Source organism: Phoenix dactylifera, chromosome 15 (genome assembly GCF_051530095.1).
Source record: "Phoenix dactylifera cultivar Ajwa chromosome 15, Ajwa_hap1_PhDact_Kaust_v1.1, whole genome shotgun sequence".
Lineage (NCBI taxonomy): Eukaryota > Viridiplantae > Streptophyta > Magnoliopsida > Arecales > Arecaceae > Phoenix > Phoenix dactylifera.
In genome coordinates this window covers 17627181-17654345 of record NC_143204.1, presented here as the reverse complement: position 1 = coordinate 17654345, position 27165 = coordinate 17627181, and the positions used below count along the sequence as shown (strand labels likewise).

The window sequence follows — 27165 nt, the reverse complement described above, 5'->3', positions numbered from 1 at the left end:
CCCATATTCAGTTCAGTGTTCCCTCACTTTCGCCCTTCAAACGTTAAAAAAAACAAAAGCCCAAAAACAGAAGGGAAAAAAAAAAAAAAAAGCCAGCTACCGAGACGCCAGAGGTATCAACAGACAACACAGTGTAGATTGAGAGAGAACGCTGACGGGCCGAGTGTTCCCTCACTTTTCCTTCTCTTCTCCTCTCTCTCTCTCTCTCTCTCTCTCTCTCTCTCTCTCTCTCTCTCACTCACTCACTTCGGGTCCATTCGGGTCGGGTCGGATCCGTTCGGTAAACCCAAACCCGACCCAGAAAATGATTCGGATCCAATTTTAGGATCCGACCCGGACCCGCGGATCCTAAAATTCAGGTCGGGTTAGGTCACGGTTCGATCCGACCCATTTGCAGCCTTAGTTGAAACATTAGATACCTTAACACTTAGAAATAAGATTGCAAATAGGCCATATGCATCCATGGCCTCATCCGACCCAACTCAAATGGATATGATCCAACTCGTTCTTAAAGAACTATGGAGCCGGGTAATATTAGACCCCTCCTACATCTTAGGTTAGGTTTAGATTTCATAAACTTTGACCCGACTCAACCCTATCTGTACACTGTATAAATCTTTTCTGGATTTTTCTATTAGTCACCAGATATGATCTAACCAAAATTGACTTGAAGAAAGTATTCCATGACATTTCTCCTTTCACTGTGTTATAGAAAAATGCTCAAACTAATTTGAGGTTATTAACCTCCTAAAGCAGATTACAATTTTAAATAAATATTAATGTATGAAATTTTGACTATGTTAGCAAACAAATTTATGCCAGTCAAAATTCAGCTTGATTCATAAAATTTTTTTCATGAAATTTTGTTAATAAATAAATAAAGACTTAGACCAAAATCGGACCTGATCTGGATCCAAATATTTTTATTAGGTCCTGATCATATACCCAACTTGATCCAAAAGTTGGGTCTACAATATTTTCTATGGACCCAACCAATCCCAATCATTTATTGAAAAAGATCCGGATCCAATCAAGACATGTACAAGAATGCGGGTCTAGGTCGGGTCGAGCATGCCCCGGTCCGTCCTGACTCGTTTACAGTACTACTTACTGATATCGAATATGGATTCATTTCTAACATGCTCCTTGTATAGTCTAAACCTTCCACCCAACTTTCCATCTGGGCTTGGGACAAGCATCAGCCATGTAGATAGAATTTTGCCCTAATTAATAACATAGGATGCAATAATGATGCCAAATGTTTGAAGTGCAACATGATTGTGGGGACACAGACTGAAATAGTCTTCAGGAAAGAGAGGGTATCAGCAACAAAATGCATTCTCTACTATCAGAAGAGTTACCATTCACATGGACAGCCTCATATTCAAGCAACACCACTAAAGAGATACAGTTTGTCATAAAAATCAGTCATGCCCTACCTTTCAGGTATTGCATACTGCATGGACAAGCTTAATGGTCACCGCCAGATTAATCAGAGGACAATGGACGCAGCAATATCTAGAGCTGGGAGAAGAATCACTAATACTCATGGACAGAACAGACACAAATCATATACCTCTTGAGATCCTATAACTATTCCTCATGCACCTCATCTCTCTGATCCATCATCCCTAATTCTAAAGCAACATGCAGTACCTTTTACAGCCAACATGCCAAGAGAAGAAAGCAAACAAACACATTGGCAAGGTAAATATTTCCCAACAAGTGTGGCAGATTGGCTTCCCTGGCTAAGCTATTCCATAGAAGACCTCTGCAGTCACTACGGTCGGTCAGGACACTGGTTTGGACATAATAATTTACAGAAAATTGTGCAGCATTTGAAGCATGTAGAGGAATTTAAATGAAGCATACAGAGGAGTTTGAAAAATGCAAGAAATTTTATATTGTAAGTGTTTGGCAATTCAAAATAACTCAAGGACAAAGAAGTAAATATAAAACACCAAAAAAAGATATTTGCTTTTGCTTTTACAAATTAAGGAGTAGGACAGGGGTGATGGAAAAAAGACATGAAATGCGATGATGCTCATGACTTCTAGTTGTGCAAATAGAGGATCGCTATGTTTTAGGAATGCAGAATCAGCAGTATGAGTCCAATTTAATGCAAAAGTATGAATATCAATGAAACAAGCACGGAAGCTGGCTCCGAACTCAGTAGGTGCAAATGTGCTACTCAGTCTCAACAAACATATCACAAATCATGGAAATCAGAATTCAGATGACAATAAAACATGGCGACATTAATGGAACATTACCTTGCTGCATTCTAAGAGGGAGGTGGGACGTGTTTTCAGGAAAAACCTTCACCGTAAGGAAATTAAGTAAACAATCTCATTTTCCTGTTAAGAAGCATCAGCAAGAAACTGAGCAGATGCCCAAAAAGTGGTGATACCTAGCCTAAATTCATCCACTGCTAAAAAACTTGTCAATCATTGTCAAAAATATGGAAAAATTATTGAGAAGCTTGCACTTGAAGAAACATGAAAGCCACACTTAAGAAATGAAATAAATAAATAAATACCAACATTCATCAACAAAGCAATCAGATCTTAGTTCTAATTTAGGCTCGGTTGACAGAAAAATTAGATAGAGGAAACACATGCTGCAACATCCACATGTAGATGATGACAGTTGACAACTCAAAAGAAAGAAAAGTGGTGCAAAGATATAGATACAATTTTCGATTAAAAAGGCACCAAAGATCATGAAAAAATTGTAATGCCTTGATTTCACATAATATAAGGAAACAGAAAATAACTTTGCGAGAGAGAGAGAGAGGAACAATAAGATAAAAATTGTTCACTTTCACCATGATATCCGCATCTGCTACAAAAGATCTCCCCTTGTATCCAAAAGCTGCTACGAAAGAGAAAATACTAAAACTGAGCTTTTTGATAAAATGAAGAAGTTGGAAATGATAAAGTACATCAAATTTAGAAGATCTTATCAAATAAAGCACATAGATATATATATATATATAAAAAACTTCACTGGAGGAGAATAGGAAAAGAAATCTCTTCGCTGGAGGAGAAAATTTAAAACAGGGAACTTTGAGCTGGTCTACCAACTTGATGCTAGAAAGTCCCTGAATGTTTCGCTTTGATTTAACTACTGTTATAGATGGTTCTCAAGGACTAAATTAGAATATTAAATGGAGGATATCAAACAAAGAGATACTCAGGTCAAACTGATAATACTTCCTCTTTTCTTCCTTCTCCTCTAATTCTTATTGGAAGATTATTGGTTAGACATATTTAGTGCATTGCTAAGCAGTTACTCCAAGAATGTTGTCAGGAGTTGATCGAGCTTGCATTGCTAGAATTCTTTTACAAGAGCGAAGGATGGGCACAAGCCTGGATTGGTAAAGTAAACGTACCTGAAGAAAATCTAATTTTGTCAATACATCAACCATGCTAGTTATACAAAATGTCATGGAAGAATTAGATGAAAATATATCAGAATAGGGTGTATGGTGAAGAATCAGACATGTGCAGAACCCATAAGCATCAAATCTGGATGATAATAATCAGGATCATCATTCTAGCTATTGGTGGGATAAGTATTCTATTCCAAGTGAAACCACATTTTTGTATCATTCTGCCAAAATGAACATATCACAAGCTAATCCAAGATTTCATCCTTAAAAAGAACCAGACCTTGAGGTGATGGCCATAAATTTTCCTAGGCTCAACCTGGAAGCGACTACTATTTGTTGAAGGATTGCAATAGGCAGTAGAATAAATTTGAACTGAAAGAATTCTTTAGGTCCATTTTGTTGGGCAATACCTGTAAAAGTTGAAGGATCTAGAGGAAAATACGTGAATCCCATACCTATCTCAGAGGAACCTTTATTTAAATAAAGATTAAAAATCAAACTAAGACAATGCATATGAAGAAAGACAGGTTTCCCACCTGCTTAGAGTAGCCTCCTTAGCATTTAGAATGCTTGTGATTTTGGGGAACTGTAATGTGAGATAATTTAAACGTCAACAGTCTAGACATCTCAATAACTTCTGGACAAACTGGTTTCTCAAAGAAAAAATGACGTGGTCCTTTGAACCTAGCTCTGATGCCATGTGTATAAAACTACTAATATAAGCTATAATACTGCAAATATCCCAAAAATATCCAACCCACAAACATAAATTAGAGAAGGAAACAAGTGTAAAATTGGATAGATAGCTTGAAATTTACAGTCTGATTGCTTCACATGCAATCTTCCTTCATGATGAGACCCAGACAAAGTACAAGATACATAAAACAGAAACTCTTATTTTGTGCTTAAAAGTTCCAATATACAGATGAGACAGCAGAGACATTAGCACATATTCTGAAGTTGTTTTATATAGATAGGGAAAAGACATACTTTTACCATGAAAGAGCGAAGAAATTATTCTTTTACTTAAGATATACACTTACTAGAAACCAATGCATGGAAACTTGAAAGGTAATAATAGTTATCCATGTCATTTAGTAAATTGAAACAAAACATGAACGTCTTCTTCTATTAGAACATGCCAAACAATTTTGTAGAAGATAGATGGCTAGCAAGCCTCCCAAGCATTTGCACCTACGCACACAAACAAGATATGCTAAAGGCTTGGCCATGTGGTTTACTTCCACAGGGATCAGAGACAGATAAATTTCAAGAACTTATGCTGCATTATGGATGCCAGATTACTAGTCAATTTATAAGGTTCAGAAGTGTGGTTAAGCTTCTGATGTCTCAAAGTTCTAAAACACGAGCCAAAGTTTGATAGGCCTGATAGGTTCCATGCTTATGAATAAGATAGTAAAACTTGCAAAGGATATTGAGGCTGTCTATGGATTGTCAGCCAACACAGATCTAGAGAAACTGAATTTACCTAAAACTAACTAACATGTCTGTTAAAACGGCACTGTAAAACTACCACGGGGATCAACAGGCAACTTTAGTGGCAAGATGTTAAAAAAAATACATAAATATGGGATAAGGGCTATAGGATTTTATAAAAATTATGCATAAGTGTTAAAGTGTCAGCTCATGCTTTCCTTTCTTCCATTTTCTACTAGTTGTGAAAGTGCAAAATTAAAGGAAGTAAAACAGATGCTAGTACTCATGTGCGTCTGCATTGTTTATCCAAACAACATGGCATTTTCAGATTGTCCACAAACTAAAAAATAAATGTGGACAATAGCTCTGTTAAGCTACATTTCCCAATTACCGCTTATATATTATTTCTAGAAAATCATCAAGTTCGAAGACAGAAAAGTCCCTATTGATGAATAAACCTTTAAGTGAATAGTAATGCACCTACATCTCCATGTATGAAGCAGGTGGAACAATATAAAACTATTTTTTATATATAATAAATGACACTGATTCTTAAAAGCCAAAACTTTTTTGTGACAACCATTTTAGCTAGCAACCGCTGAAGTCAATAAATTTCTTTACTTATCAAATGAACTCCACTGTGTTATGAAAAGAAGAGTATGAAGTAAACATATCAACATTTTGATGCAACCACCGATCAAAATGAATGGGTTCTTGTCAACAAATGAATCACTAAAGAAACAATATGAGTCGATTCAAGTAATGTCCAACCTGTAAGTATAATATTGACAAGGGCCCCCAAACACCAAAAACCATCACCAGCAATCACCAACTTTGGAATTTTCTGGTCCTATTTGTCTCCAAATACACAAGGAATTGAAAACATGCAAGGCCAGCAATGTATTATAGTGCCCTTTCTCTATTTCATCATCTGTAACTCCATGAAGAAGTAAAAGTTCATTATGCAGTCCTCCCAATCAAGACCACCCTTTTCAACTCTCCTTCTCCTCCTCTGCTTCCTACCTATCATCTGCTCCAAAACACAGTCCTCTTCTTTCCCACCCGAACCGGCGGTGGATGATGGAGGCTTCATAACCTCATCAATTCTACACTTAGCAGCTTCTATCTTTGTTTTCCTCCATCTCCTGGTATTGACACCAATAATAAAAGATGGAGGCAGAGCATCTTAACCGACGACATGCGGTAATACTTACTCGAGCGTGAGCTTTTTGTCGGAATCCAATCTTCCCTCCCACGTATCAATCAAGACCTCCAATGCCCATCCTACTCTCCTCTTTTTCCTTAAGACAAGCAATTCTCTCCAAGACATTTTTGTAAGCATTCGAAAGATATTCCCTTGAAACCTTTCGACTCTCCAACTCATCACAGTTCATCACCTCGAGACCACCCTCTTCATGACCTACATTGTTGAAATACTTGGAATCATCATCTTCCCCATAGTTTGAGTGATAGGAATTCAATAGATCACCCAAATCATGTCCAAAGCCCTCCTCAGACCCCTCCACCGATCTAGTTTCCGACTTCACCTCCATGATCCAGATCAAAAGGGGGATATTTTGCACTAGGTTCTTGACGGTGACGTCCGCTCCCCAGGGAAGCAGGTTCTTGACGGCGGCGAGGACAGTGAACCACTGGCCGTCGCCGAGGGCGCCATCGGTGACGTCGGAGGCGAGGGCGGCGGCCTCGGCCGCGCGGGCAGCGGAGAGGCCGATACGAGCGGCGATGTCAGCGAGGATGCTGCGGGCGCGGAGGAGGAGGCGGTCGCGGTAAGAGAAGTCGCCAACGGAGAGGAGGAGGGAGCCAGTGGGCACACCGTCCGACGAGAAGGCCTGGTCGCGGAAGTCGTCGGAGGAGAGAACGCAGCCGCACGAATCGCAGACGCGGGCGCCGGAGTCCGGGTCAACCACCACCCGCCACTCATCGCAGCTCCGGCAGGCAGCGATGCCTTTGAATTCTTCTCATTTGAGAGAACCGGAGCTTTCTTTTACTTTTTTTAGTTCCTTTCGCCTTCGATTTGAAAACACGCATTATGCACGTGATTTTAGTAAGGGCCGGCCGAGGGGTAAAGGCGGCGGGCGGGGTGGGTCGCGGCTGGTGAGAGACTGAGAGCGTGCTGATTTGGTTGAGCCGGAGTGACGTAATGGAATGTGACCAACATTGTGAAACATTGTGATGTTGGCACAGCTAGCGCTGTTTAATGTACGTTTAATCCCAAGCAGTTCTCCCTCAAAATGTAGGTTTTGCTTGCGCCAAAATTTTCATTATTCTTAGCTACATCTATATTAATAACATTATTAATAAAAAAATTTATTTTATATAATAAATCAAGTTTTTAATTAATATATTTTTTAATCAAAATATAACAATATATTGATAAGAAGTTTATTAGCTTATTAAATTATAATAAATAAAAAAATATATTAGCACTATTAAATTAATATAAAAAATAACATTATTATTAATAACTATATTTGGTTGTTCCTCCTACTGTATATTATCCTTTGATCAAACAATAGTTCAATAGCAATAAATTTGTTGAGTGGGAGTGTCTCCTTGCGAACTAATGTCGATCTTCAGACCAGTTGCCATAGATTCATAGCATAGCGACCGAGAATTTGAGATTTGGTCAACAAATAAATGCATAATCCGGGAGTCGTAGGAATATATACTTTGCGCCATGAACCGCGATCTCAGAGTCCTGATAATGTAAACCCTAATGATCCAGCATAGGTTTTGACATGGCTTTAGGCTTTCCTTTCGCTAGCACACCCCATGAAAGCAGGTACCCATAGCCATCTAACTGATCCGAAGCTTGAAAACTTGCAACATTACCAATTATGGATGATTACTTGCTTTGACAGAAACAAGAGAGAATTAATTAGAAATATGACTGCTTATCATATCTTTGCCCGATCTATCTTTTGGGTACAACGCGACATCAGCCGCAGGAACTTTTTGACTGGTGAGTACAATCATAGGACCTATAATTCATATATAATTCTTGCTCCAGTAATCTTTCAGGCTCTAAAATTGTACATGGATCCACCAAACAGCTGACCTAGCAACTGCTTACACAACCTGGAGGTCCTTTATTTTCCATCACAACCGTCATCCATCGGGGACTTTAAGCAGATTGCTATGTCCTGGACAAAAGGAAACCATGAGGGCTACCATGGTAGGCACCTCGGAAATGTATGATCCCTAGAAGCATCAGGCATTTGCCATCACCCAGAGTCAGTTACCAACTGCTCTCGAGGGGCTTTCATCACGGTTCACATCATTCTTGCAAGGGAACAGGGAACAAGAAGAGGGAGAGAGAGAGAGAGAGAGAGAGTAGAAACAGCAGCCCACGCACAGACGGAGCCCAGCAACTTGCAAATCAACAGCTTCAGGATGATGGAACTGATGCAGCTCCACTCAACCACCTCCCAGCTTTCAGTCTTGTTCCAATATTTGATGAAAACCTCAATAAGAAAGTAGGAATGCTTCAGCTCACCACTGATAGAAAAGGCAAGCTGGATCGATCCTCCATGCATCTTTAGGTCTAACCTCCAAACTTGATGTCTTGCTGACGAGCCAGAACCTGTTTAATCATGGAATCCTGTTAAGTTACATGGCACCCAAAGGGTCCTCCATGCATTACAAGATGTGGGTGCCCAACAAAAATAGAGAAAAAACAAGTTCCAACCAGCATCGAACATGTTCAAAGTTGCATATCCAGAATACAAGTATAAGACATGATCAAGGACAGCATCTGGAGGAGTGGGAGAGGGGATGTAGAATTAATATTGCGAAGCTGCAGCCCAGCCCCAACTTTCCAACCTGCTTCATGGAGGGTTGTTGGCAAATGGCCCCTGAAAGGGGCCACACTAATGGATGTCAATTGATCACTACATATCTGTTTTGAAAAAAACCTTATATCTGAAATTAGTCAACTACCAGTCCACCTTCGTTTCCTAGCTGGTCGCTCTGGCTTAACCTCTGTATCAGCAACAGCTTCATTCTGGGTTAACCGCACTTCATTCTCCACCTTTTTGCTCAGTGTCGGCTCTTTCTCCCCTGGCATGGGAAGTCTGAAGCGCTCACTTCGCCGTTTTAGCTTAGCCATTGTGTCCAGATGACGTTCCTCTGCTATCTTATCTACTGTTTGTCCTACATCAGCACTCTTGGGCTCTAACTCACCAGCGTTTGTATTACCTTCAGTTTTCGCTAATTCGTCCACATGTATCACATCAGCATTTGTGACTTCATCTTCCACGGAAGAAAGTGTATGTACATTCTCAATAGAACTATAATCTCTCTCTTTGTGACTAGTCCAACGTTCCAATTTGGACCGTCCCCGTCTAGAATCCTGCTGGTTCTCATCATCTGAGACAAGATCTTCCTCGCCTTGTTTTGTTAAAGAATCATGCAGTTGGTGAACCTTTAACTGTTCATGGATTTGATGATGATCCTTTTTGGAGAGTGTTGGGGAATAAAAGGTACTGCTTTCCTGCTCATTTGTGCCTTTCAAGCTAACCTGAACAAGGTAAACCACACACAAGAATGCATCAGATTAGAAGTGTTTGTTAAGAAATAGGTCTAGACAGTAATCTATCTTAATATAATTAATTTCTTATATTTGCAATGTCTATTGCTAATTTTATAATAAAACTTCAGTATCACTGAAAAAAAGAAATGTATAGGTTAAACACTGGGTCACATTGCCACATGAAATGCAGCTTCAATTTTTTGATAGTCCTAGTTATAATAGAAAAGCACCATAGAATTTGTAGACAACAGTCCTTAGTGCAATGGTAAGACTACTCCATTGTGATCTAGATGTCATCTTCAAAACGTGGAAATTGTCTCTCTGCACGCAGCAGTAAAGCTGTCTACCCACAGTAGGAAGAGCCTAGTGCACTAGGATGCCTTTTTAATGAACTGAGCTGCTTGCAAGGGGAGACAAAGGGACTTTGAAATGCCACAAAATTGCTTTTAGAGAGAGAGAGAGAGAGAGAGAGCAGCAGTGCACTGGATATATATGGGATCTATAACAACCTTTTATCATGAGTTGAATCAATTACTTGGTTACTGCAGGGCGAATTGTAGTTAAGTATGAGAGGAGAAGGATTCCAACAGAGCCACACGCTAGTCACTGGGGAAATGTTAATTGATAATTTGTCAGTTATAGGGTATGCAAAATGAAAAAGATGATCCAAAAAGATACAAGAGAACTAATTCTTGAAGTAGCAATTATGTCTCAAGAACTAGATAACATCCAGAATATGGTTGATGAGAGTTAAATTTGTTATCCAAAGATAAATGTCATAAGCACAACGAGCAAATTCATCATAGATTTTTCCTAACCCAAATCTGCTGTTATAGAGAACAAAATGAAAATGATTTCAAGGATATGTACAGTCAGTAGTTTTTAAATCTTTTTATCTTACTGGCTTTTCTTTTTAGGTGCATATGGGTCTACCTCAAACCTGTCGACCTAAACCACACTTTCTCAAAGTCAATCTATTTGATGATAGCCTTAATTTTGAGTTATCACACAGCTGAATCTAACCCATATTGTCTGCAGTAATTTTGCAAGAAAAAAGAGAAGTTTTGAATTTGGAATATTCCTTGAAAAGTTGAAAGATTCTCTGAAAATCTCTCACCAAAATACCCTTAGTGCTAGTGTAACTCACAAATCCTTTATGGGATCATGTGCAGCCTTTCTTCCTCTTTTTATCTTTCCTTCCAATCATTTGGTGGCATGGGATTGCCTCCTCTCTGTGATACCAAGCACTAAGCACAGATCTTCCCTCACCAAATTATTTTTGCAAGTCAATCAGATCAACCAGATTCTTAGACATCTTAGAAAGATTAACTGGTCCCATTGGGCACACCAAAAATCACACATTTATGCATGTTCCCTCAAACAAAAATCTGGCAGACCATAGAAAGAATGACATGTGTTAAGATGGAGATATTGAGAGGGAATCTATAAAACAAAGTATATTTTCTATTTCAAAATTATACAATTTCAATTTCTACTCAACTTCCACCAATCCTTCCAATTACACATTCTACGATAATAAACAAAAATGAAATATTTTTCCTTCCAAAATCGTATTGGCTTCGTGTTTCAAATCAACTCACACAACTCAACGTCAATTTCTCATTTAATACTACTATATTAAACCTGGAGTTGCATAATACACATAAATAAGCAAGAGTATATTAGTAATTTGCAGACAGATAAGTAAATAAATAATTCCAAATTTATCAAAATTCTTGATTAGACTGCGAACATCCATCAAATATTTTCTCAGTTTCATTTGTTTATTTATAGTACCATTTTAGTTTCTTTTTTTAGTATTTTTAATTATTTATTACTCAGTAGTTCATTTTATGTTATTATTGTTAAAAAATCTTCTGACCATGATAGGGATTCAGATCAAAACAGCCTTAACTGATCCAAATTTGACCCTTTAATGTGCGTTTCAGACTTGGATATGAAGTACCAGACCATGGATCATAAGATCCAGATCTAGATTATGTTTTACATATTATATTGATTGGAATGCCCATCTTTCGGGAATCTTGATTTCTTTGACTTTTGTTAAACTTACCAAACATAAAGTTAGAAGTCTCCATAGAGTTTTAAACTTTCAAACATAGTATGTCGTACCAGCCCGAACCGGATAGTATGGGGCATACCGTATCGTACCGATTAGTTACGGATGGCATACCGTACCGTACCATACCATACCGATATTGTGCTAGTGTAGCACCAATACGAGGTCTGGTACCAAGAGCGAACCTTGCTTTCAAGAGTAAAAAAAGCAATATAGCCGTCCACAAGTTCAAAACTTGAGTCAAATGATCATCTCACCTCTACCACTACTCAAATTTTGATTCCTTAGCTTCTACAAATCTTCTACCACAAAAGAAAATTTGATTCATGCATTTTGAGGGGTAAAACATGTCTTCTTGGTTATTTTTAGGATATTGTTGGTTCATGAAGGTGAGAAAATTCATTGTGAGATATTGAATAAAAACTAGCGGATGAGGAAGAAAATTTTGTTCAGCAGTTATGTAATCAACTCTCATAATGAAAATGTTCTATGTCATCCTTATTACTCTATATGCCTATACATATATTTTTTGATTCAAGTTATCATATGGGCTTACAAGGTGGCATAAAGCTAAACTACGTAATTTCATGCAGTATTTGTTTTTGGACACGATATAAATATGAGCTTATGGTTGTTCGAAGGTGAACTTCTGATGCTTCTATATGATGGTCTCTTATTCATTAATTATTTAAATTACTCCTTATCATGCTTGTTACTTGCCATCTTCTTTGACCCCTTTTTTTGGTACATTTCTTTGACCCTTTTTTCCACTAGTATTTAAAAGAATCAGAAAGAATCTCATGATCTACAATGGAACAACAATTCAGTCAGATTTTACTGCCTCTACAATTTACAATATAATCCCAATCTTGACAGCATTCAATTTCATGACTCATGGCTCCCAACAGCCATCCACTTTCCTGTTTTAGCTATACTAGTTCTACTTCCTATATTAGGCTTATGTTCAATTCTTACTCCCTCTTGTCCCTTTACACTTTCATAATTTGTGAGATCACATTATTCTATCAGATCCCACGAACAATTTGCAAAACCCTCTTCCTAATAATAAATGTGCTTGCCATTGTTTTCTACACTAGTTCCATTTTCAACTCACTCTCTTCAGAGTTCCATTTTCCTCTCTCTCTCTCTCTCTCTCTCTCTCTATCTCTCTCTCTCTCTTCCCCTAAAACTTTCATAATTTGTGTTTCATGATAAACTTCTTTCATAAAACTAATCTAGAAAAAAAGCACCATTAATTAAAGACTGCAGGTTTACCAATTGAGAGGACTTCGATTAACACAAGGTTTGTGACACATCTCATTAATGAATTCTTTTTTCACTTTTCTATCATATTTTCATGCTATTGTTTTATATATTTTAACATTTTATTTTGCAGATTAATAAATACGTTATTTATTCTTCAGGTTTCATCATCCAATCTACATGCCCAATATAATTTTTTTAGTTTGTCAAATAAATTTTTACTTCTTGTGTAATTTCATTTTCAAGGTATTTATATTTAAATTCATATTTGCAGTCTACTAGCTTATTTTATTATTTTCTGGTTACTTTTGGAGTTTTTTTGGCACTGCATAGTTCCATAATAATCTTTCATTTTTATATTTTTTAGTGTATTCTATTTTATTATGTTTTGTTAATATTTTTTACTTTTTATTCTTGGTTTTGTTAGTCTGACTTTCAAAAACTTTATTTTTATTTTCTTTTGATTTTTTCATCTGTTGCTTTCTTTTCAAATTTAATACAATTCTGAATTTATTTTTTTTTTGCTATATTTTTTCGTCTTGTACATGTAACTTCCATCTTAACACAATAGGCCTCATACATTCATCATATCTAAATGTAAAATAGTAAATGTAGTTATACACTATTCTGATTATGTACTTTATTTATTTATACACAAACTAATGATTTTATCATTTTGCAAAATAATGCAACAATCAGCTTATTAATAGGTAATTGATAAATTATTGATGCATATGTAAAAGCTTGCTCTCTATTTTTATCCCAAATGTGTGCCGTGTATGCTAGGTATATTATATGGAATTGGAAAGTAACTCTTGAAGTGCCATTTCCGTTTCAATTTTTTGCTTCTAATGTATATCCATGCATGCAGGTTTCTCATCCATACTGTTTTGAATGCTTTAAGGCATAAAAAAAATTAGTGATGTTTCATATGCGCACTTATTCAGCTATCTCAAGGTTGCTAACAATTTAATACATGACCCATTATTTTTCCCAAAATCAGGTATTAGACATGAATCTCAAGCACGAGCCACTGCAATAGCATTTGCTTCCACTTAGTTTCTCTGCCATGTATTTAACTCCATATCTAAGACTATACATTTTTATAGGGGCAGAGAAGCTCTACTTAACATTAAAACTTTTCTCATTAAAAGGAAATGAAAGATCTCAATATATATCTCATCAACTGTTCAATGAGCAATTGGTCCTTCCCTTAAAACTTACTGTTTCATGCCAATGGACAATCATGAAAATTTGCTTCTGTAATATATAAGGAGGCTTATTATATGGAACCATGTCACTGAAGCATACCTTGTCATTTTGGTGGATATTGTGATCTTCGTGCTTTCTCCCGCCAAGCATCTGATTCTTTTGCTCCTTAGCTTCACTATCTTTACCTTTTCTTGTATTTTCCCTGTGTCTCTCTCTGTACATCTGATGGCTGTCAGAAGCACTTGAAGGACGCTCATTATGAGTGCGTAGCCTTTCATGCCTTGAGCTCCTCTCATCATTATTGTGTTGTTTTTCACATGCATGCACATCCCCATGTCCTTTGTGACGTGAAATATTCTCCTCCCCAATGCGATCTCCTCTCTTTGACTGCTCATTATACCGCTTTCTATCTTTGTCCTGATAATCCATATCAGAACCAGTAGTTTTCAATTCATCCTTATCTCTAGCATTCCTACACAAGCCCTTATCTTCTATAGCTCGGCCACTTCTCACCAATCCCCGCCCTTCTTCTCTTTCCCGATGTGTTTGTGCATGTTCATGAAGTTGCTTAACCTGCTGCCTATCCTCTCTCTCCCTATGACGCCAACTATCATCCTTCTGTTTGGCAGAATGATGATCCTGAGCCTTGTCTCTCAATCGAGTACCATCCTCCCTTCTCCTGTAATTGAGGTCATCATCCCTCTCTCTTTTTCTTCGGCTGGAATCTTCCCTACCCCTGTGACCATGCAAGGCATCTTCCTTATCAGCTTTTCCCCTCCTTGAAACTTCTTCATCCTTCTTTCTTCTGATATAAGAATCATCTAAATTTTCATGGCGACTCATCAAAATATCATCCCTCTCCCTCTGCCTCGAGGTCCCATCTCTATTGCGGCCTCTCAAGTCACCATCATCCATCCTTTTTTTTGAACGAAGATCTTCATCTCTGTCATTCCTGTCACTTGCCCTTACCTTACTCCTGTGCCTTGATTCCGTTTCCTCACTACGTTCCCTCTTTATGTCTTCATCTTTAACCCTCCTCTGAATGTCATCTTGTCTCCTTTGCCTGACACCAATAGAAGAACTTGACTCCTTTGGCCTCTCAAAACTTCTATCTCGAATTGGGTGTGCAGAAGTGGGATCCCAGTCCCTATGTCCATAAGAGTGATACATATTTTCCCTTCCTTTGGAAGCTATCCGGTTTCTGTCTGTCTCTTGTCTAGCATCACGACCATAATCATCCTTTCGCCGAAGAATATATTCCTCTCCTTCACGGCGCTTGCTTATATTGCCCATCAGCCTTGCTCGTCCATCTTGCATGACTTCTTCACCATTTTCACGCCGTTTCTGATAATCTTTACTGCTCCCAGTTTTTGCTCTATTGTTGTCACTACGTGAGGTCCTTAATTCATCTTCATCATCAGTATCATTGATTGCAGGTTGCTCTACTCGTGAACTTAATTTTTGTTTCTTGTGAGGATAGACTAGGTTATCATCACAAACAGTCTCACTTGAAATGTGAAAATCTGAAGTGATTTCCTCACCTTCTACATCAATGCTATCAGCCAGTGCAAGCTTCTCATCATGTTCATATTTATGTTCAATGCTCACCTTCCTTGCAATTTCAACTGCAACAGCAGGTGATACTTCAGAAGTCTGGTTAACTTCCGTACTGTCAATCAGTTTTCCTTTCTGGTGATCATCATGCCTCTTTGAATGGGCACTTTCGCTAGGAATGACATCATTTGAGGGTTCACCACTTGCAGTGGAGTGCCTTCCATGTGAGGTCTCTTGAGGCAACCTGAAGGTGTAGTAGGTAAACAATCTACATTCAGTACTTTATTATAGGATATCACTATAGCTGACAACAAGACTCGATACTAAAGCAAGTCATGGAAACCAACTTATCAAGAAATTCTATAAAAACAAAATGTTGCAGGATTTGAAAATTTTCAATCAGATAGGCATGACAAGATATATAAATTGGAAACTTTAGCCACTAAAACAGATACACTGATGCACAACCACGTTTTTGAGAATTATGCAGTGGAATCATAAAAACATTATCCAGATCTGAAAACTTAAAGCGAAAAATATAGGTTCTTGTCAAATTTCATTTATCCAATAAACCCTGAACATACAATCTGGCATAAGAGATCTGAATGTGAAAAATCGAAGGACAATCCTCTGCATAATCCATGCCATTTTTATGAGGCGGTCATTGCTATGCAAATTGGAGGGGGGCTACTAGTTTACACATTGCTAATAACTACACTGCTAGAATGTGCACGATAGTGAAATCAACATCCAGAATTGACTGGAAAGACATCCAGAAATGTGCAAGAGAATATAATCCCAACAAAATTACATAGCCCGGAGCAAAAAGAATGTGCATGTTGGATCTGAGCAATAAAATTATTATACCAAAAGCAATTGGTACATGATTTGTTCTTTCCACATAGGCAATAAGCCTCCGGAATTTTTCATCCTCTTTAATGTAGGTCGTCGGTAAATCCTATGTATCAGACAGTTGCTTTTTCATGTCTTTAACTAAATGATAAGATTTAACGGGAATTATAGCAGCAGTACACAGAATATGGCAAGGAAAAAAATGTTTTTCATAAGAGAACTTAATTTGATGAAACCATATAAACAGTATCACTAGGGGCTAGGTTGTTAGAACAATGTGCTTGCAAACTGGAAAGAGATCCAGTTCTCCTTCAGAAAATTATATCAGAACAATGGCGTTAGCTGCTTGAGTATTCACAGCAAGATGTTGCTTTAGGTTCACTTGTTGCAGGAAGTGACTGCTGGTTACTGTTCATATCTGAGGGTTTATTAATCAGGTTCGCAACTATAGAATCTGATATTGATCCATGCCTGAAATGATTTGGTTACTCTTATTGCAGCTACTTACATCATTTGGAGCGGTTCTAAGTTATGTGGATTGCTGACAAGGTATTGAATGGACTATACGGATGCATCAAAGAGGCAGCCCAGTAACAGGATTTATCAGTTCACCAGAGGTAAAGGGTAAGGGAAGATGTTAACTCCAATAAGAGCACTGCAAACATTGCATCAGCAGAGCAATGTGGCCAGCATAAGTGGAATAAATTGCCCTTACCAATAAGATGACTCGAATTAGAATTACTAGATAACAGGTTTATCCTTGGGGCTTTCTAATGCATAGTGAAAGGAGGCATTTAACCATATTGGGCAAGTTCCATACAACATAAATTATAACCAGACTCAGCTATCCTTTTGACCAGAGATACTCCACAATCTCACTTTCAGAGGAGTTATAAGACTGAAGTATGCTTATTTAACCTGACTGGTAAATATGTTTCAAAACTCAAGAAAGTTAATGGAAAAGGACATGACATGCCTTCAGGGACCTTTAATTTTTAGGTGACCTTCTATGAACCCACATAGTAGTGGACTCCTAGTCTATCATTTGGTATAGTTATTAATACCTCAGGCATACATCCACCTGTAAAACTATCTACAGCAAAGAAGTTTTTTGAGCACCTATAAATTATTTCAAGGGTTCAAATATAAGTCTAGAAGAGAAACATTTACAAAGTATGACCTGCCTTATAGCATAAATTTCTAATAGAAAAATCTATGAATAAGTGGAACTAAAGAAAATTTAGGACAAATTGAAAAGCTAAAAGCAACTTTCCTGTAACTACGATGAATAAAGGATATATAGAAACAACTACCTCAATTGTACTCTCATTCAGGATGCACAAACTAGAACACTCCAACGCTAATGTTATGGACAAGGTTCACCGAACCGGTACCGAAGATCATACCGGCCGGTGACTATTTACCATTTCAGGGTGTACCAAAAACAGGGAGAGGGAGAGGGAGGGAGGGAAGGAAGAAGGGGGAGGGCTGAGAGAAACCCTAACCCCCACCCTAGTGGAGAGAGAGAGAGAGAAGAGGGGGGCGAGAGGGAGGGCCGAGGAAAACCCTAACCCTAGCAAGCGAAATAGAGAGAGAGAGAGAGAGAGAGCGGAGGGAGGACTTATCAGAAACCCCCCTCTTGGACCATCGCAAGAGACCGTGAGGAAGGGCAGAGGTGTTCGCTGGCAGGGCGGGGCGAGGAGGGATGTGGGGCCACTCGAACATCACACCCAAGCCAGCCAGCTGGCTAGAAGATGTAGGGTAAACTCAGCCAATCACTGATGGGTCCGGCACCACGAACCAGCCAGTTCAGCGCGGTTCGGCCATCCTTAGTTACAACCATTAATATATTATGAGCTATATATAAATATGAAGCAAGGTCTAAATTAAGCTCAAACAAACTTAGCCATTTGTTAGTTTTTTTTTTCATGTTTCCTCAAATACATATGTATTTATTTTCACATAAAAAAGAAAATCAACAAAAAACTTGTCAACAATGTAAAATATACCTTGCATCATGATGCCCCCCAAACGATCCACTAGAATATACAGGGCTCCTTGATTTCGAATTGGAATGGTAATGACCATGTGCCTTTAAGGGAAAGGGTAAGATACCATCCTTGTCAGGTGCCAAGGGGCCTTTTCTAGCCATTTCCCTCTTCCTCCCACTTAAACTATGCAGATAACGGTTGTCTTGTTCTGATGCAACATGTCTTTCTTCTTCAAATTCATGGACACCTTTATAATGTTCTCCTTGGAGATCCTTCTCAGGCTGCTCTAAAGCACCATTGTTTATTGTTGGATCATCCATCGAGTCCTGCAATACAATCTGATCATCGCAGTATGTCTGTTAGTAGCACTAACTATAATCCAGAGGTACTGTAAATGAGTCTCGTGATAAGCATCCATCAAATACTTGACATACACAAATAAATAAAGAAAGAAATAAAATAAACTCCATAATCAACTCCAAAGGATGAAATATACCTCTATAATTGCATCTGAATCACGATGTCGTGGTGCCCTTGTGTCAATAGAAGGCTGGCGTTCACCATAACCACTTTCAACCTGTATCGCTCTCCCAGTTGGCTAGAAAACCAAATAAATGATGCATACTCAGAAGTCAGTACAATACATAGAAAATAAGCAGGCAGAATTTAAGGACAAGTGGAAAAAAGGAAACATGACAACAAAAATTAAGAGAAATATCAACAGGCCATGAAGCACAATATTTTCCTGAGTAACAGAAGAAATGTGCAAAATTTTAACTTATGACTAGGCAATATCAAATAAGATTGGATCATACTATTGGTGCCCGTATATTTGCAGCTCCACTTCCTTGGCTATTAAAATCAGTTTGTCTATTGCCTGCTCTTCCATGATAACCATTATCAGCAGATATATCATGATGGCCTGCTGCAGCAGCCAGTTCAGGAGGTAAATCTGGATCATACTCCTGCAACCAAAGCAACATACTGTTAAAGCTAAAGCTTTAAAGGGAGAAATCAGTTGAGCACATATGGCAATCCAAAATGCCAATTACCTGCTCTGATCGCCCGCTCTCATAAACGCGGATTTTGCTTTGCATGGTAGCCTCCAAACGAAGTTGGTCCTGCGAACTCAAAAGGTAAGCCCTTGATTAATAACAATAAAAGCATGTTTTACATTGTATATGTGGTATAACAAGACCGTCGCTTGCCAGCTGCTTGCAGTAATCCTTCCACTTGTCCTCATCAAGTCCAAAATTGAAATAATCTGAAATATCAACTCCAGGATGTCTCCATGGTTTTTCCTCAAAACTTTCAATGTCAATATCAAATATCGTCCTAAAAATATAAACAATTGAAAAAATAAAATAGTCAGGTATTGACAGTCCAGAAAAGTGATTTTGACTGTAGAACTCATTTCAGTCAGGAGGATCTGTGGACAGCTGTGATGTTGTAGTAGGGTAAGCACGTTTAAATGAACATACAACTGTCACTTCATAGCCAGGTAAGCAACACTAATACAAAATTTGTGCAGGATCTTGCTACCAAGCAACAACTGGCTGAAACACAAGCATCGAACAATTTTTTAATAACTCAAACATGCTAACAATTTTTTAAAGGCAACATCCCAAACACAACAAGGTAAAGCCTCTAGAGATAAAATGCATCTAAAGTGACCCATAAGCAAATCTTACATTCTACAACAACCATAAAGTATTTTAAACTAAAAAAATAAGTGTTAGCATGTCAAATTATACTGACCAAAGTTTGCAATCTCGAACTGTACCGCTCGATATAAGGCATACCATATTGTCCCAGTAGAGTACCAAAACTCGATACACCCCTCATATCGAGTATTCGTAGTGAGGTATGTATCACACAGACCCTAGATATGGGGTGTACTATTGGATACCAGTATGGGGTCTAGCAACGAGATTGCAAAACTTGGTCCTAACTGTCACTACAACAAATTTAGCAATTGAGGCTTTATTGGACAGCTAATTCTGTGCATTGAGCATTCATAGTATTTTCTAATTTGCAGCTACAACACATGTAAATCTTATGTCAGGGTTCAAATGTCACATAGTTGTAATAATAGCAACAGGGATTCTTTATAAAATAACTTGTAATCGGACAGAAGTAAGCCCATATATGCACTTTTATCCGTCTCTGCTCCATTCATCAGCTTCCTCTTCTTTCTATTTTCTTCTATTTTGCCCCTTTTGCCTCTTTAAATGCAATATATATTGGGATATTTTTTTCCTGTCCAGATTCGCTTCTCTTAAATCTCATTTGCCTCGATTTACTTGAAACAAGCGAGAGAACTTCATCTGATGGTCCATATATGGAGTTTTCTTATCTATGGTACAGTGATGTTAATGATTGGCTCTTGGTGCCAAATGATGCGCCTCTTCAAAATCACACGTTTAGAAACAAAATGTTCTTGGTGATGCTATGCTGTATGCTGTTCTTTGCTAAGGAAAATCTGCAGTCAGTGATGCATGAGGTCTCACTTAACACATGTAGGTATATCTGTATTGGCATTCTTCATGGATATCAACTTGTCAGATATTTGATTAGGCCAGAATGCTAGAAAGTCTAACTTATTAAGTACTCATGGGCAATGAATGATTCAGGGGAGGGGGAATACTGCTCTCCATATTTGGAATCAGCTTTACGTTCCCCACACTAACATTCCCATACACAGATATATCTTCGAACAATACAATCCATCTTATTGCGTGTAGTAAACAATGAATGATGCAGGGAGCTCCCCCTACCCCAATTCTATTTGCTATCAGCTAGGCTTCCTCCAATCATTTCCATCAATAGCCAGATATTCCCACAGCACCACTTCAAACAAAATTCACGCTCATATAGCATATATGTACTTTTAAATGTAATGTTAACACAAAAGCCAAATAAAACAAAGAGTTCTGCCATACTGGTTCAGCTTCCGTCAACAAATTCGTGTTCAAATATAGGTGAGTTGCCTAGAAACAATCAAACAAGAAACAAAGAGCTGCCCTCCCCATTTAGCCAGATTGATCAGAAACACATAAAATGGCTTGTAAAATGGTTTGAAAAATCAAAATACACGTGCATGCTCATGAGATTATATCAACTAGATAGATAATATTTCCTATAATCATTTACATGGCCAAGCTTACTTGTGTGCAGGAAGGGTGAAATCTAATCCACTGCCAAAAGCACGGACCGATAAGCCATTGGACCAAGCAGGTGCTCCAAAAGAATGGAAACTTTTTGGGGCATTTGGAATGCCTCTGCCACCAGCAGGTCTCCAATCACCTCTCCCTCGACCAGCAGTGGGGCCCAAGGGAAGAGGGGGACGAACCTGACCAGGAGGACCTACAGCGCCACCAGATGGTCCCCCAGATACAGGTGCAGCACCAGGTCTTATATACTGGAAAAGGAAAAGACAAAAATAAGCCACCAAAGGTAATAAGAAATACCATGAGCACTGAGTTTTAGTAAATTGTCCATCAAACAGCAAAAATTTATCTCAGTCAAATGGTAAACTATTAAGATGGAAGTTGTAAAATCCCAATACACCATTTTGATACGAATGGAAATTGTATCCATGATTTTATCGTCTTAATGAACAAAAGCATTTCAACCAAATGAAACCAAGGTAACCAATTGAAACTAGATAGTGTACAATGGAGTGCCAGAACTTGGATACTGTAAAACAACTACCAAGACAGACTTAATCCTTGAATGTAAATAAACACCATATTTTTTCCTCTTTGTAAAGTGCAAGCACTCAAATAGCATTTCCACCTGCCTCTCTTGCAAAATATGTATATGGTGGTGGCAACCAAGAAATACATGTTGTTTCTGTAAGATACATTCTTTTGACTGCCTCTCTCAACATTATCAAAAGATGATGGAATAGACGGTGTCCATCTAAATAGTAGCATTTTTTTAACCAAACCTGCAAGTGCACCACTATGCCACCAAGGCACCAGCCCTCTCCCCCAAGGAAAAAGAGAAAGAGAGAGGGGCGAGGCACAGAGAGACACAGAGAGTTTGCATTGTATCTACTCTTACTCATCCACATGCTAAATCAAAGCATTTCATGCACATCCCAGTGACAGTGATCACTAATTAGCCTTTTGGAGTGTCAAGATAAAGCCCTTAAGGCAGTTTTAGATGCTTTGATCTGCTCTTGTATTTCAGTCCAAAGAAGTGGGGTAGAAGACCCCAATATTGCATAAACCAAAGGCTATTCACATAGCAGCTTAAAGAATTTCTTTCTTCTGACAAGGACAGACGATAGAAAATATGACTAGAAAATGGATGGATATGCAAAAATAAATGAGAACAAAGTGGATGCATATGAAAACTCCTAATGCTTTGCATGGGTTCCGAATGTCCAGGTGTCCCAAAATGTCCAAAACTGCAATATTAAGTACTCCTGGTATACGTGCAATTCTACAGACCAACATAAAAACAAACAAGTTATAAAAAAGCAATGAGTAACAGACTAAAGACTGATTAATAATATCTACATAAAAACCTATTTTCATGCCATATTACTTTAAAAAGAAAATAAAATGTGAGACACTTCCCAAAATTGTCTATACAAATTAGGACTACTATGTTTACCATTAAAATAGTTGAGAGTTAAAGCAGTATTACTTGCACCAGAGTTTCTTCTGAATATGCTAATACATTTTAGCATTTGAAATAGTTGACAACTGAACTAGAATTGCCAACACCGAAGTATCCCTTGTCAATACATAACAAATGGCAATGCTAATGGCTTACTCTTCAGATTAATGGAAGCTCAGACATGCCATTTTCTGAGAGTCAATAAGTACTGTGGCATGTTTTGTAGTGTTTATCAGTTTTAAGGTGTTAGCATTCCAAGATATGTGAAAACTAAAGTGTCTTAAGTCGACCTAATAAGTCACAAGGCATGTTCGACATCATATAAGGTTTTCCATGCTCATTAACATATAAGCAAGCAAATAATTCAGCACCTAGCATCTTTGGTTGACTTCTGTAGGATTCAAGGCATTCAGGACTACAAAAGAACTTGGTGAAAAGGATAACACCAGAGGAATCTATAAAGCTTTAACAATTCGCTTCTAAAAAAGTAAATGACGATATAAGGCATTCGCTCTCCCAACCACCATATATGATGAGTGACTTCTCTTTGGGTTCCATATTGGCACATTAACAACTATTACAACCTGGCCATAGTTATTGCTTACTGAAACCATGAAACTTTGTATGATATCAGCATCTATCCTAATAATTTCTACCTTTGACTCAGAACAGGCATTTACATTATTGGGTAGAGAAATAAAGTGTCCCATCTTTATGCATCTCAGCTCTTGCTTATGAACATGAGCTCAGAGTTCGTCACTAGTTGCTTAGAAATTATCATGTGAGACACAGGACAACATTGCAGTAATTAAGATGATTTATTTGCAAAGTGGCCAAAAAGTAAGTGCAGTTGCCCCCTTCTTAGCAACATGTCTTATGCCTTTTTTTTTCTGCACAACTAATTAATCATTTTTTTTCCTTTCAATCTGTGAATAATTAATGATCCGGTGATACATTTGTGACAAACTTATAAGGGCAAATTTCAGTGCATTGCCAACTAAATACATATTACGAACATAGTAAGCAAAGCATGAAAATCTTTACAAGGCAAAATAAGATTTACATAATACACAAATAGCACATAAAGCCATTCATCTACACCTAATCATGTTCCAGATTACAGTAACGAAAACGGCATTTACAGCGTCCGGACAAACTCATTGGAAAAAACTGACCTTGTAGGTCGAATGATGCTGCATGTGAAAACCATGACTGCTGTACCCAATCCTCGTGGCAGAAGTCCCAGCAGGACCGTTACCCTTTGCCACATCTGCCATCTCCTTCCTTTCTCCATCCCCAGCAGGTTGGATGGCCTCCTCGCCCCAGTCTTGCTCCTCCATGGCCGGGATGTGGTGATGTTGGTCTTCATCGGTGACGATGACCAAATCCTCCTCCCCGTCTTCATCATCATCCTCCTCGGCTCCCACTCGATCATTCCTCTCGCCACCGAGCGGCACGTGGTTGTCATTCAGGACGATCTGCAGATCATCCTCGCTGTCGGTGTCCCAATCTTCACTCCTCGATGGCTTCACGTCTCCGCCGGTCATATCGAGAAAAGGTCCCGGAGGGGCCGGACCAGCTGAGAGTCCGGGAATGACCGGGGCCTGATCCAGATCGCCGACCCCCATACTCTCCCTAGCCCCACCTCCGAGGAGCGGATCGCCGTCCCCCGCCTCCTCGGCGATCTCGGCACCCTTCTTGGGGACTTCAGAAACCCTAGCCTCACCCCCGTAATCCTCCTCCAAAACCCTACGCTCGCCCGGCTCGGGGACGGACAGGGCGGCAACCTCCCGCGGTGCCTCGTCGTCCCAATTCGCCGGAGGCTCCACGGCAGGGGGCGCTTGGCCGAGGAGCCAATCGTCATCACCGTCCTCGTCGGAGGCACGGATTAGGGTTTGAGAAGGGACGGAGCGGGGCGGGGCGGGGGGATTGGGGCGGGAGGCGCCAAGGGAGATTCGGTCGTCATCATCGTCGTCGCTGGATAGGAGGGGATCGGGGAGAGGTTTGGAGGCGGCGGCGGAGGGGAAGGAGCGAGGCGGCGGCGGAAGGGCCGCGGGGACAGGGGCGGAGGAGGAGGTGGGGAAGCGGAGGACGTCGGTGTACAGATCGCCGAATTCGTCGTCGTCGTCGTCCATCGCCAAGAGGTGTTCTCTTGGTTTGTTAGGAGCGAGCTTAGATGAGAGGGGGATACACTCTCGAGGCGGCGCGGTGGAGATGGAAAGCGGTCTTTGTGCCGCAGGGGTTACGCCAATGCCAATCTCGCATTTGGGCCCTTGTAGATCCCCAATATAACAGACATGGCTCCGTGATTTCAATGTTCGTTTTACGTTTACAAAAAAAATGTTTCTTTTTCTTTTTTATTGAATCCCATTGATAATATACTTAACATCACAACATCTTCAACTATAGACTTTCTATCATCATTAAAAGTTTGGAAAACAAACCTTCATTAAGAAAAAAAATATATAAAATGTGGTCTTTCTATTTTCGTTGTAATCAGATCAGATATATATCTCATCAAAATAAAAACAATAAAAGTATTAAAAGATATTAAAAAACAGGGCAAATTTGACAACCTAGGATCAAGCTCATGCCAAATGTGGTGTTAGAGATTCTTGACAGTATAAATTTCCAGCAAGATATTAGGAAGGACCTCAACATAAAATGTTTGGCATGAGTTGAGAAGTATATGATGTAATATAGTGGTCAAGATCGAATCTTATACATTGAATGGGAGTCACGCAAAACTCGAATAGATTTTGATTTATGAGGAAAAATTGTAATATTTAATATAAAAATGATATTCATCTCTAATTCATGGATAAGTCAATGCCAAATGAAACACAATCCCATTGAATACCAACTTTCTGAAAAAGGTCTTAAAAATTAGTAGCACACTTTTGATACAATTCAAGTTGATTCAACATGGACAAACGAAATATAAAACTTCAATACATTTAATTCTAGCTAAACATAAACAAACCTTATAAAATTCAATGTAATTAAAAGCCCAAATGAAATTTTGATTTGGCTTGAGTTGACACAGCTTCAATACCATGACTTTGGAATGAGCATTCCTTGCGACTATGTGTTATCTAAAGCCAATGAGCATTATATATAAAAATCTTGCCAACAAGAAACCAAGGATCAATTGGATGATCGATCTATCTACATCCTTGACCTTCGCTCGTCGATAAAATATAGGTAGAGCAGTTGCAATTTTTACTCAATTTATATGCCTTAATTTTTGATATATCTATTATATTTTAATGTGTTATTTCAAATAGGGCAACCCTTAGTAAAAAAAAGTCCATATTGGATATTTTAGCATGCTGCTCGTCATACATACTATTCTTTAGAAGAATGTTTAATAGGAAAATCTAAATTACTTAGATTTATCCTCCCAATGAAATTAATATAAAGAAGCCTCTAGATGGTCACTTGAACTCAACTACTACCTTCACTGTAATTTGAAAGGTGTTGCTTGTAACATAATTAATAAAGGCACTACCTCCCAGTCACTATTGTCATTGTTGTCACTTACAGTCGCTACCTTTACTCACCACAACTATCACTAGATCGTCTTTGCCATATTGCCAACATCTCAACTTTTAGCATTATAGTTGCCACTATCACTATCCTCACCACTACCACTATTATCCTTACCACTATTGCCATCATCTTCACCAAATATTATCTTCGCCGCCACTACTACCACTTCCACCACCACCATCATATTTATATTTTTAAAAATAATTAGCCATACCAATTTTTTTATATTTTAAAAATTTAGAAAATTAATAAAAAATATTTTTTTTAGTTTCCTAATACTTCAAAACTAATTGAATGGGTGACCTTGTGATTTTCCGAGTCTATTTTTATTTATTTCATTATAAACTTCAGTAAGTATAAGGCAAAAAATCCTCGTAGTAATCTTAAAATGAGCTAGGAAAATAGGCATTGTCGCTGACATATATTGGTGCCCACTGGTAGTTGCACCGACAAGTGGTTAATGCTTAATAGCCAACGATCTTAAGTATGTTACTTTAGCAGACTAAGTTTCATTTGGCAGAGCTTTTGATGGGCCATAAAGCACTTTTGACCCTCCAAAAGTACTATTGGATGGAATAGAGGTGTGATAAAAAAAATCGAAAAACTGTTTTAGCTTTACCAAAAAGCTAAAATAGCTTTTTGGAAG

The 27165-nt window shown here is 38.5% G+C and overlaps 1 protein-coding gene and 1 pseudogene across 3 annotated transcripts; both read right to left on the bottom strand.

Moving 5' to 3' along the window:
* Positions 1 to 210: 210 nt before the first annotated feature.
* Positions 211 to 7531, bottom strand: LOC113462541 (plant-specific TFIIB-related protein PTF2-like; annotated as a pseudogene). Its single transcript, XR_016398464.1, has 3 exons — positions 7522 to 7531; positions 5603 to 6806; positions 211 to 2874 (listed from the first exon to the last, which is right to left on the bottom strand). The product of XR_016398464.1 is annotated as a plant-specific TFIIB-related protein PTF2-like (transcript).
* An 886-nt stretch (positions 7532 to 8417) lies between these two features.
* On the bottom strand, positions 8418 to 25236 carry LOC103704249 (FIP1[V]-like protein). Of its 2 annotated transcripts, XR_015973820.2 has the most exons (10): positions 24143 to 25236; positions 21503 to 21756; positions 19544 to 19670; positions 19388 to 19456; positions 19151 to 19300; positions 18832 to 18933; positions 18354 to 18673; positions 14038 to 15736; positions 9893 to 9989; positions 8418 to 9371 (listed from the first exon to the last, which is right to left on the bottom strand). XR_015973820.2 is itself a non-coding variant. In XM_008787466.6 (9 exons), the coding sequence occupies exons 1-9, from the start codon at positions 25100 to 25102 to the stop codon at positions 8784 to 8786; spliced, it is 4269 nt and encodes a 1422-aa protein (XP_008785688.4). In that variant the 5' UTR covers positions 25103 to 25236; the 3' UTR covers positions 8418 to 8783. The 2 variants fall into 2 exon arrangements, 1 of the variants encoding a protein (XP_008785688.4); XM_008787466.6 differs by lacking the exon at positions 9893 to 9989.
* Positions 25237 to 27165: the final 1929 nt, after the last annotated feature.

Coding starts and splice junctions, on each gene's coding strand:
- LOC103704249 (XM_008787466.6), bottom strand. CDS start 25,102: ATGGACGACGACGACGACGAATTCGGCGATCTGTACACCGACGTCCTC. Junction 19,671..21,502: donor TTCACCCTTCCTGCACACAA/GTAAGCTTGGCC, acceptor TTATATTTTTAG/GACGATATTTGATATTGACA. Junction 18,934..19,150: donor CAAATATACGGGCACCAATA/GTATGATCCAAT, acceptor TTGGTTTTCTAG/CCAACTGGGAGAGCGATACA.